The sequence below is a fragment of the Melitaea cinxia genome, chromosome 7 (assembly GCF_905220565.1).
Source record: "Melitaea cinxia chromosome 7, ilMelCinx1.1, whole genome shotgun sequence".
NCBI lineage: Eukaryota > Metazoa > Arthropoda > Insecta > Lepidoptera > Nymphalidae > Melitaea > Melitaea cinxia.
Window position 1 is genome coordinate 8,141,795 of NC_059400.1, and position 13,343 is coordinate 8,155,137.

A 13,343-nucleotide genomic window follows, 5' to 3' on the forward strand; every position below is an offset into this window, starting at 1 on the left:
TTACGTGCTACTTATTTGAATTTTAAATTGTAACAAAAATTATCTATACTTCAAATTTATGTGTCATACTTCCTAACTGAATTATTGTGCTTATTAGTTAATGTCGTGTGTCGTAAAAAAATTTACTACTATCCATTTAAACGAATGTTAAACACTATATTTTTGAACTGTTTAGTTACATTATTTATTATTTTATTTTGTTTTTATTACTATTTTACATAATTTTATTAAATAACATGTTTAACAATATTGTAAATAAATACGGGAGATTTAAAATTATTATGGTAGCACAGCTCGTCGTTTTCATTCATCTTCATTCGACCGGCAGCTTCGGTTGTAAGGTGATGTAAGTGTGTTTCGAAAAAAATGGCGGGATATCGTCAATATGAAAAGTTTTTAACAAACTTTCTTACACCAGTGTTATGAACGAAGAACACATTATAATTATTGTTTCAGCTTATAAACTGAATGTAACTTACAAAATTAAGTAAAGTTAGTGAAAGTTTGTCGGTGAGGATGTCGGTTGATTCAAAGTGGCAGTTACCTGACATTTTTTGTGTGGTGTGTTGAATGGATGACGGAATAACGTTTAATTTGCGGCGCGGGAATGGATAAATAAAGTTTTGAAGTGTTTACGGATCTTCAGAAATGCCTTTCGTGCAACGGGTGGTGGAGCCAAAGTTTCTCTCACGAACAAGTTTGCGAGATGAGAACGGGAAGCCAAGGGTCACGGATGAAGAACTCCAAGCGGTGACCAACTGCACCTTGAGTAATGCACTTCGGCAGCTAGCCTCTCTAGTTCTTCTAGCTGAAGACATCTTCAGTGAACTCACGTCGCAGCTTGAAGGAATAACTGAGAGGTCGAAAGTAGCGCGAACGAAGATCGAAAAAATTCATGAGATTGTCGAAAAATATGACCCTAAGAAAGTACCAGTCCGTAAGTAATATTTGCAATATATGAATATACTAATGTAACTATAAATAGCATACTCGATACCTACAAAACATTGATAAAAAATATTTTTACAATTTTTGCTTACCTGTAATTTCCGTTTATTTACGACGCCAATTATCTCTTGCGACGAAAGAAACTTCATTTGTACTAAACAGTCGAAAACAACATGAATAATTAAAAAATATATATGTTTAAACTGTAATTATTTCGAAGATAACACAATCGAAAATATTTTTGTTGATATAGATAGTTTTGAAATAACGAAAGAGACGCTTTAAAATGATTGTTATTATCGGATTCAATTAACACTTTAATTGTTTTTAATATTACTCTTAGCTTTATTTATATTGACATTAATTATAAAATGGATATTTGGAAATCTCATTACATCGTACTCCTCAAGCATGCCGCCTTTACAAAAAGTTCCAGCTTGATGCATTATTGAGCGCTATCTTAAAACCTGTTTCGGCGTTCGAGCGGCCCGCAATGGGAAAAAACATCAGATTCCAATGCAGACCATAAAAACTTTTGAGATAATTTCAAGACCATTCAATAATGATGCCGCACCGCACACGATCTTGACCGTTTACCTATTTATATAACACATCAAAGAAATTATTACTTTGTGCGATCATGCCTGAGAATATTATTTGAAACGTAAACGTTTTGTGCGGTTACTATTAATAAGTTTTAAGTTGATTTAATCGCAACCTTATATAAAAAAGTTAATCCTTAGGTGTAAAAACCGTTCTTTTGTAGTGTTGCGAGTAGTCGCCTAAAACACTGACGGTTTGCGGGTTCGAATCCCGCTCGGGAGGGATAAAGAGGCATACGGTGTGCAGTGGGTGTAATTATGTAATTTATCATTATAGTCTTATATATCAAACTAGCGACCCGCCCCGGTTTCGCACAGTTGCAAAAACTATCAGTGTTCCTCTATTATATTATGCATGTATTATACATATAAACCTTCCTCTTTAATCACTCTATCTATTAAAAAAAACGCATCAAAATCCGTTGTGTAGTTTTTAAGATTTAAGCATACATAGGGACAGAGAAAGCGACTTTTACTATGCATATGGCGTTTTATACTATGTAGTGATTCTCATGTCACAATGTTAGTTAAAATACTCCTCCGAAACGGGTGGACAGATTTTTATGAAATTTTGTGTGCATATCGGGTAGGTCGGCCAACATCTATTTTTCATACCCCTAAACTATAAGGGGCGGGCGGATTAAAGAGGGGTTAATAACATACATGGCAAAACAGCGTTTGCGGGGTCAGCTAGTAATATTATATGTTTATACAACGTCTCTCCTCAGAATTTCTTTCAACTATTTTACATCTGTTGTGACAGCTAAGGCGACTCTGAACTTGAAACTGAACAGATGAGGGAGTGCTTTGTCAGATAAACAGTAATTGTAAACACTTGACTAAGTAACTTTTACCTCTAAGATTGTATACATTATTCTTAACGAAATATTTCGTAGATGCTTTACCATTTAACTTTTCTTTACGATTTAAGTTACTAATCAAAACTATATAGTTGACATGAAAATACGTAAGTTTAAACAAAATAATATTTCCCTTTTCGTAAAAACATTCTATACCTATATATTGTATGTTCTAGACTTAAACATAAAACGCCGAGAAAAGCAAATATTTCCTACCTACTGATCAAAAGTCGGTCAATATTTTTTTTTATTAAAAAACATTATTGTTACAATACTTATTTTCTATAACAGCATAATTTATCATAATATACTGTGTCAGTGTATTGTTTATTCGCAAAACCCCAGAGTAGCAGCTTGGCGGACTAGGTTCTAATTCTTACTTCAAATAATGCATATACCCCTTAGAACACTACATAGCAAAATAATTAAATAAATTACAGTACAATATTACAAATAATGTAAAAAGTATGTATAATAAAATCGTAACGCACGAGTTCAATGTACGATAAAGCCTTTATCAACTTTCTTTATAAGTAGGAAACAAGTTCATAGCGTAAGAATTAATTAAGTACAAGCATAATCAGGTATGCATAAAAGGAAATGAGAACAAATGCAATATAGGTATATATAGAATAAATAGTACTGCGTCTTGTGATAGACGAGATACGATATATGCTTACTCGCGAAAATAACCTTGGTTTAGTTTATGTTGCATAAAATCAAATATTTAAATAATGGAACAATTATTTCATTATTTATCTGAGTATTAATCTGTCTGTCTGTAATATTAAAATAACCAATTTTTACTTAATGCATATGGACGTATACACGGTAAATATATACCAAAATAACGTTTTTTACAATTTTTGTCTGTCTGTCTGTTTATTCCGGCTAATCTCTGAAACGGCTGGACCGACTTTGATGGGACTTTGGCACTGGCAGATAGCTGATGTAATAAGGAATAACTTATGCTATTTTTATTTTAGAAATTTATTTTGTAACTCTGCGAACTGAAGAATAATTTTATTTGAATTCCACGCGGACGAAGTTGCGGGCACAGCTAGTTTGTAATATAATTCAAATTATTTAAATTGAGCTACGCATCGCCTTATTCTAAAAACCTATGTGAAATAGGCAAACCAAGCTTTTATTTATGAGGATTTTTTTCAAATAAGCTTGGCTCTTCATCGCACTCGATTTCGATCGAACACAAAAAAAACTTAAACTTGAGAAACTTTTAAAACCTCAATTTAATATTGAGCTAATTTAGTTATCGTAAACGTTTAAATTGGGCAAGAAATATCTTAGAAATGCACAACTAGATACCGATCTTTAGATAAGAGGATATGACCGTGTCATATAAATTGTAGATGTCCTACTTTGTTTGGAGTAAATTATAGTTCCCATGGCGGGCATTTTATATGACATTGGCTTAGTAAGAGTTATGCTTAGGTATAATAAACATAAATAATGAACTTTTTCGTACAAAAGTGTTTTTAAAATATTTTAAACAAATTAGAATAAAATTTTGTTTCTGGTAACAAAAAATACTATGACAACGTTGTATTTACCATTACCATGATTACATCTAATAATTAATACATAAACTCTACGCTACGCTTCAGCCTGTAATATCCCACTGCTGGTCATAGCCCCATGTAGGAGAAGAATCAAAGCTTAATCCACCGCACCACGGGTTGGCGGATATATTCCCTACTATGAGTAACGATCGCTATCAGGTGTACATGATAACAACCGAGACCGGCAGCTTAACGTGTTCTTCGAGTCACGGTGGGGAGATCCACAAGGACTAACAACCAGACCGGAAATAAATATTCGTATAAAAACAAATATCTACTCCTAGCGGGAATCGAACCCGCGAACTTGTTTTTGTTTAGGCGCTGCCGACACGACACACGCACCATTACACCAGAGCGGTCGTCGATATATGGAAATTGACAAAGATTTCATTTTTATTCAGATTTATTATAAACTTAAGTATGTTCATATTCTCATGGGTATATCATATCAAAACTGTCTATCATAATCAGACACTTAGGAGTGATACGGGTTTATAAAGTAACGAGATTGAAGAGGGCGACAAGTAAAGAACATAACTTGAATATTGTATTACTTTTAGTTTGACGAAATTATAATGGAAAGTTCAATTCCCCAATAAGTACAAACTAAACTAACCTAACTAGTTTATACTTTAAAGTGTGTTTATTAAATAAGTATTTTCTATTTTTAATAAATCAATTTAATAAGCCAATCCGCAGTGGAACAACGTGGTGGATTAAGTTCCGATCCCGCTCCTACGTGGAGAAAAAGGCCCAGCTGTGGGATGATACAGGCTGAATCGTATCATAACAATAAAAATATTTAATGATTTTATAAATGGTCATTAAAAATGTAATTGAATTGTGCAGTATAAAATCTATTGTTGATAAAGTATATTACGTATACTTTTGACTATTACGTATCACTACCAAATTTAATTAGTACTTTTTATTATGTTCGCGATCGAAACCAAATGACTGATCACCTAATAATGCCACAGTGGACGGTGTCACCTTACGCCCCCAATAAGTGTACCTTTCCTCGTAGCGGTATAGTTTTGCAAGCTATTGAATGACTGCTGTCAGTACATATTGAGCAAGTCTTCGTAGCGTAATCTGAAACCCAGCTTAAGTCTAACGGCTTTATACTTAGACTTTCGTACCCGAGAAAGCTTACGATTATTTATTTATTCAAAATGTACATAGCAACAATATATAATCTTTCTGGATGCTAATTTCTTTAACTTAAAATTAACATGGTAAAATTTGTTTCATAATAGTTTTCAAGAGGCGTTTATTCCTGGGTTTTGTTATCGGGCACTAGAAATACAAGAGGCGGCAAAAACTACTCTTGAGATGCTCACCCCTCTTATCCGTCTATAGGGGAAGAGGAGTTTTTATTGAAAAGTTTTGAGAACGCTGCCTGCCAGGTACACGGGACTAATTCATTATTATATTCATAATAATTTGGTAATGAATGAGTCATCAGATTAAATCAATGTAAGAACTTTTTCTTGTCTTCTACGAAGAAAATTTGTTTCTCCGTATGAAATACCTATAGACTAATACCAGTAATTTTGTACCTTTACGTTATAATGATTTTAATAAATGGACGCCATTGGAATCATTTTACTAATAAATACTTTATACGAGATACATAATAATTTTAGATGTATGTGATATGTAATTATGTATATATGCCATTCGGTATTCCAAAGGGACCAACAATTGTCATAAATACACGGGACTAATTCATTATTATATTCATAATAATTTGGAAATGAATGAGTCATCAGATTAAATCAATGTAAGAACTTTTTCTTGTCTTCAACGAAGAAAATTTGTTTCTCCGTATTGAAATACCTATATACATAATACCAGTAACTTTGCACCTTTACGTTATAATGATTATAATAAATGGACGTCATTGGAATCATTTATTATTAAATACTTTATACGAGATACATAATAATTTTAGATGTATGTGATATGTAATTATGTATATATGCCATTCGGTATTCCAAAGGGACCAACAATTGTCATAAATGTCGGCATCGTTTAAACACTTTATACATTATCTGCAGCAGTTAACATGACTAATTGCTTCAGTTAAGTTTGATTTATTAATAATTATTCCCGTAGAGTTCGGTGAGAATAATATAAGACTATTTTGCTCGAACGATAAATTATTATCTAATAAGTGCTGGCTTTTACAATCGATCTCGGTTTCATAAACACTGGCCTTAACTATCAACTTATTAGTTCCTATGCCATAAAAGACAAAAATATTATTTAGTATACTGTTTAATTTATGTACCTATGTGTAATAAGATTTATGAGAGTATTTGCGGTTTTTTCTTTTGAAATTTTTATTTAATATATATTTTAAAATAACGTAAAAATATGACTTAACGTAATAGGTCAATTGACAATTAAACAAATGAAGGTTGGCATTAGGGTTCCTTAAAGATGAGAATAGAATCTATTTTATAACATTAAGAGCGAAGACTAGCTAAGCTGTCTCATTTAAACTTTATTGAGTCGATACTTGAAATTTTCACTGAGTACGAAATACTAGAGCCGCTATAAATAGAAAATAAAAACTAAATTATACTACATCTTGGATGCTTGATCTTAAATGATATTCAAGTATATGTGTAAATTTTAAATATTATATGTTGCCCAGAATTCTTTCTTAGCTAGTTTGGATCACACTTGGCCTATTTTTTGCTCTATCGATGACTTACTTAGCATAATTTCGTGATGGCAAAAAATTCCTGATAGTAAAAAAGTGTTATTAATACTGCTGAGTCTTATTTTTTTACATCATATGAATTAGACTAAAATTAAAAGTAGATGAACTGTAGGGTTTTATCCGCGTTGACGTTTGACTAATGAATTCTGCCAAACGCTAAATAACTGATTAATTTGAAAGATAAACAATAGAAATACTTATTGCCAAAGTAAATTATTGAATATTTTTTTGTTATTGTTCTAAATGTAATATTTACCACGTCCGTTTGTCATCAAAATCATTCAATATCACTAAGAAAAACAATTGTCCAAATTTGTTTCTACGACCAGTAGTTATGGCTATGCGTAGGTGAATCAGTAACAAACTCCTATGTAAATTTATAATACAGATACGTATCCTCGTTCGAGACAAGACTTGAATCAAGTTTTTAATGTATGAGTACTTATGTAAGACAGCACAAGTCCACAATAGATCTGAGAGGTAAAGAACAATAGGCCGACTTTAATTTTGATCGGTCTATGCAGCGAGGCTGTGACAATGACCTTTAAAAACCCACGCTAATTATACACTCGCGCTGAAACGACGAGACAGACTGGTTGCTGGTATGTCTCAACTCTCAACATGCCGAACTGATTCTTGAAATACATAAAAGACACTGACTTTCTTGGGGGAACTTGGAATTAAGTTTACGATTTTCGTAAATCGTGCTACTTCTTCGTGTGTATAATAACTGTATATTCTGAAAAGGGTATTCATTTTGTCAAAAGATTATAACATGACTAGCGACCGGCCCCGGTTTCGCACGGGTACAAGGCTGATACTAAATATAAAATAAAATGAATATAATAATATATAATATATGCGTAAAAAATGTGTTTATTGACGATATCACATTAAAAACCTCTAAAACTATCAGTGTTCCTCTACTATATTACCCTTTCTCTGGAATCATTCTTTTTACTAAAGAAAACCGCATCAAAATCCGTTGCGTAGTTTTAGAGATATAAGCGTACAGACAGCGGGAAGCGACTTTGTATTATACTATGTAGTGATAACGTAATGGAATCATTATTGTATATTATGTGTATACATACTTAAAAATTATTTTTAAGTAGGTATATAGTTCTTATATTATAATAAGTACTTAAATATATTACTCATTTCCTAAAAAAATGTTTGTAATAATTTGAGATAAAGTTGTATCTTTCACAATGCTGATAATTGTGTAAAATAGTAGGTACATTCGTTTAATTAATAGGCTAGAAAAATCACCTGATTTCAACTACTTTTTAACCGACTTCCAAAAAAGGAGGAGGTTCTCAATTCGACTGTATTTTTTTTTTTTTTTTTTTTTATGTATGTTACATCAGAACTTTTGACTGAGTGAACCGATTTCGAAAAATTTTCTTTTAATCGAAAGGTGGTGTGTGCCAATTGGTCCCATTTAAATTTATTTGAGATCTAACAACTACTTTTCGAGCTATATCTAATAATGCGTTTTTACTTGACACTTTTTTCGTCGACCTACGTTGTATTATACCGCATAACTTTCTACTGGATGTACCGATTTTGATAATTCTTTTTTTGTTGGAAAGGGGATATCCCTAGTTTTGTACCGTGATAAGGAAACCAGGATCTGATGATGGAATCCCAGAGAAATCGAGGGAAACTCTCGAAAATCCGCAATAACTTTTTACTGGGTGTACCGATTTTAATAATTTTTAATTTAATCAAAAGCTGATGTTTATCATGTAGTCACATTTAAATTTCATCGAGATCTGATTACTACTTTTTGAGTAATCTTTGATTATGCGTTGTTACTTGACTATTTTTTCGTCGATCTGCGTTGTATTACTCGTCGATGTAATTGAAGTCGGTTTTTTTTTCGTTTGTGAGCAAACACAATTATTCTGTAGTAAGTTAAAGTCGGTTTATTCTGATTTCGCCTTGAGATAGTGATTTTAATTTTAACACCATAGACATTGTATCCCAATTTTGTCTTTGCTATATGACACAACTGATAGACAAACGAACTGTGGTAACACAAAACTGTCATATCCATTTTTGGATTTTTAATTCACCTGAAGTGGTTATACCCACGTTTCTCTACTATACTGCGCTATTCAATACACCTTTTCTGAGATGAAGGAAAATATATATTATCTTGGAATTTAAAAAAGACACATTAATGAACTTGTAATCACATTAGCTTTGCTTATATTTACTTACAGTCCAACCTTCTATAAAGTTTATGGATTGTTCAATTATGGAATGGATTTCTTAAAAGATAATTGAAGATAATTTCTAACTTCTCTCTGATTACTGAATACTATTTCAATATTATAACATACATTCTGTAATACTATATGCAATGTGATTTATTTCAAAACTTGTAATGGCGCCTGGAAGAGATCGCTACTTTGTGATAAAACCGTCTTACTGTACATTTTATGCTAATTCCTAATTCTTAGTCATTTATAATCACTAAAGTTTGTTATGTTGAGTACGATTAATTAATAAGAAGACTATTAGTCTCAAATTTAAAGTGTTCATATGTTATACATTTGTTCTTTCTATTTTATAAATGAAACAGTTAATGTGGTTTTAGAGAAAGTATGTATGTATCAACACGTACCTATATAAAAAGTATAAAAAATAGGTAAACGCGTTAAGAATCCATTTAAGTGTGCAACAGGGCTTATGATGCAATAATTCGGCGATTCGCTGGCAATAAATTTAGCGTACCCTCCTGTTTACACCATATGGTGCAGACGCTAATCCACTTACTTTCTGACGTTCACGTTGTTCCCTTTGTCATATTTTATCCAAAAAAAGTAAATAATATACACTTTTAAGACTTTTACTTTTTAAAGATTTATTGTAAATCGATAAAGTTAAATATATTTTTTTATTAAATTACGCACTGACGCTGACATCACATGTAAAAGTAATATAGTATTCGATATAAAATGATTGTATAAGGATAATATCTGTATCCTGATAATATCTGTACCCTTAGTTTGTTTAAAATTGCCTCCACTCTTGTAAGATGTACTGTCTCATATTATATATTGGAAGGACATTTTGGGATCTTATATTTTTTCAAACACTGATTTGTATTAAATCAATGAAGTATTCGTTTCGAAGCGTTTCCTTAGTGACATTGTGACTAACAAACTTGTTAATGTTAGATGAAGCCACATAAAAATTGGGGTGCGTGGCAGCTGATCGGAAGTCCTGTCTTTTGTTAAATGTCTAACCACAATTTACCGTTATGGAAGGAAGTAGTGATAGGGTGTTACTTTAATAATCTCGAAAAATGTACGTTTATCACCTGCGCTGTATGATCGATTTATTTTAGCGGTGCTTGTACACTTGTTTCTATATTAACTCTATCCACACTTTGTCCAACGTCTAGCCGATTTGTGAACTGAAAATTTTCCATGTATTCGATTTGAGTCCACATCCACACACTACATTTTTATTTATTACATAGAATAGTCACGAAATTTTATCATGCTCCATTGTTCCTTACGTAAATTTCGTATTTTTATTGGAACAAAAGCAGGAAAGCACCATTATTCAGATTTTTATGCACAATGGTCGGCGCAACGGTGCACGCGCAGCGTGTGACTATCAAAGATTACATAAGCAATTGTTCAGCACATTGCTTTTGTCATATAGAATAAACGTTCGAATCGATTCAACCACACGACTCCTGAGGTATGGCTGTCTAGTTTATATTAATTATTTCCCGACCCACCCTTAACTATTTCCGTAGTCGTCTTCAACGATACGACTTTTTGTTAGCACTAAATTTTCTTTTATTTGTAAAAGGAAATAACCGTTTCCTAGAATAATAATTGTGTTTGCAAGCAAACGAAAAAAACCGACTTCAATTATATCGACAAGTAATACAACGTAGGAAGACGAAAAAATAATTAAGTAAATACACATTATCAAAGATTACTCCAAAAGTTGTATCCAGATCTCGATGAAATTTAAATGTGGCCACATGATAAACATCAGCTTTTGATTAACTTAAAAATCATCAAAATCGGTACACCCAGTAAAAAGTTAAGTTTTGTTCCTTATCATGGTACCACACCAGGGATATCCCCTTTCCAACAAAAAAAGAATTATCAAAATCGATTCATAAACGACGAAGTTATCCCCGACCATACATAATATATATATACGGTCGAATTAAGTAACCTGCTCCTTTTTTTAAGTCGGTTAAAAAATCGGAAGACTTTTCTGCATACTGTTATAAATAGATTTAAAAAATTGTACTAAAATACCTTAGTTGAGGAATATGAAAGCGGTCTCTTAGAAAAACAAATAAATGGTCTCGATATTTTGAAATCTTAGAACTAGCTATACATTACGGTCATAATAAATTACATTATGTAAGATTATATCACTCATATCACATTGGTCACGTTATATTCTCAGTTACTAACTTGTATCGGCTTGTAATGTAAGATAAAACACGACCTAAAATATATCACTAAATAAGAAAGGATCAATTATATGATTTTATATACGAGTTCGACAGAAACAACTTTCCTTTTGTTGAGCAAATATTTACTTTACGAAGTCCACAAATATTAGTAGAAAGAAACAAGAAAAACTATGACATAAAATAGTTTTCCTTATCATTTTGTTTTAAGTACAATTGCAATTATAGAAAAATAATCATTCCCTTAGCAACTAATAATTAATAAATAATAAATAAATATCAAAAGTACATCAGAAGTTGAAGTAAACATGTCTAAATATAGACCAGTGCTGAAATAATTGTGTTTGCTAACAAACGAAAAAAAACCGACTTCAATTACATCGACGAGTAATACAACGTAGATCGACGAAAAAATACTCAAGTAACTGCGCGTTATCAAAGATTACTCAAAAAGTAGTTATCAGATCTCAATGAAATTTATATGTGACCACATGACAAACATCAGCTTTCGATTAAATTAAAAATTATTAAAATCGGTACACCCATTAAAAAGTTTTGCGGATTTTCAAGAAGTTCCCTAGATTTCTCTGGAATCTTATTATCAGATCCTGGTTTCCTTATCATGATACCAAACTAGAGATATCTCCTTTCCAACAAAAAAAGAATATTATCAAAATCGGTACATCCAGTAGAAAGTTATGCGGTAGAATACAACGTAGGTCGACGAAAAAAGCGTCGAATAAAAACGCATTATTAGATATAGCTCGAAAAGTAGTTGTTAGATCTCAAATAAATTTAAATGGGACCAATTGGCACACACCACCTTTCGATTAAAAGAAAATTTTTCGAAATCGCTCCACCCAGTCAAAAGTTCTGATGTAACATACATAAAAAAAAATACAGTCGAATTGAAAACCTCCTCCTTTTTTGGAAGTCGATTAAAAAATTGGTAACAAGTGAAAAAATTATAATAAGATGAAACCCATTGTAAAAGGAAGAGGAGAATACAACGAAAATGAAAGGGAAAATAAATTACGGGCAATCTGAGATCTGGAAGTGGTAGGAAGGAGGGGGTTGTTTATAGGGTAAAAAAACGGTTTATCTCGATTTCCGGCTAAACTACAAGTCCTATGGAAAAAAGTTCAAGGGCAAAGTTGTAGGTAGTAAAAAGAACTACAACTTTTGTACTTCCACTTACGACCACCACTACTACCACTTCCCGACCCCAGATCGCCCGTAATTTATTTTTCCTTTCATTATCGTTGTATTCTCTTTCTTATACAATGAGTTACATCCTACAAATTTAGATACTATCTATGTAGTTTTAGTTTTGAAAACATTCTATATTTGTCAATAATAATTTTATTAAATATTATTATTTAATACTGTGCTATAAATATAGACCTACTTACATTGAAATCTCAATATATATTAAGTACAAAATTAACATACTTAATTAGCATAATTACGGTGCTTTATTTTCTATATAAATAATTTACAACTTTTTTATGTAAAAATCTATCATTAAGTAAAGATAACATTCTCACTAAAATATTAATGTGCGCTTCATCATACTCGTCTACATTAAATCCGTTTGAATAGACTTTTTTTCAACATCCTTGAGAACATGACGCTATTTAACATGGGAATGTGATTCAAATAGACGAACAGGATATCAGACTCATACATACGTAGTTACTGTGTCCTGGCTTAGAATATTTAAAAGTACCTAACCGTTTACAAAACCGTTTAAAAAATAGTATTCTCAGTTATTTTCGAACACAAAAGCTACAAACAATGAGAATATATACAGAATTAAAATACAAGTAAACATAAATTTATTTATTTTATATATTTATTTTCTAACAAGATCTTCCACAGTCATAATAAAACAGATTTCGGTTGTTAAATAATGTTTTATCGTACCATTCTGAGATGAATCGAATTGAAATTAGAAGTATTCTGAAACGAACATTACTATTACATAGCGTGACTTGCCTGTCTCGGTGGGTTAGGAAGTTAACCTTGAGCGTATACCATGAGCATGACACAAAATATTAATAAAATAATGTAGGTACAATATGTCTGTCCTCATTACGACAGCTACGAATATCTTATCTAATCTAACATCAGATTAAACCAAATAGAAGCTTTATT

At 31.7% G+C, this 13,343-nt stretch overlaps 1 protein-coding gene across 1 annotated transcript in view; it reads left to right on the top strand.

Moving 5' to 3' along the window:
• The first annotated feature begins 648 nt into the window (after positions 1-648).
• The window catches only part of LOC123655311, a 72,500-nt gene continuing 59,805 nt past the window's right edge, over positions 649-13,343 (top strand). Inside the window, exon 1 of the mRNA XM_045591122.1 lies at positions 649-937. Coding sequence (XP_045447078.1) covers positions 649-937 — 289 coding nt within the window. The remainder of the gene's footprint in view (positions 938-13,343) is intronic.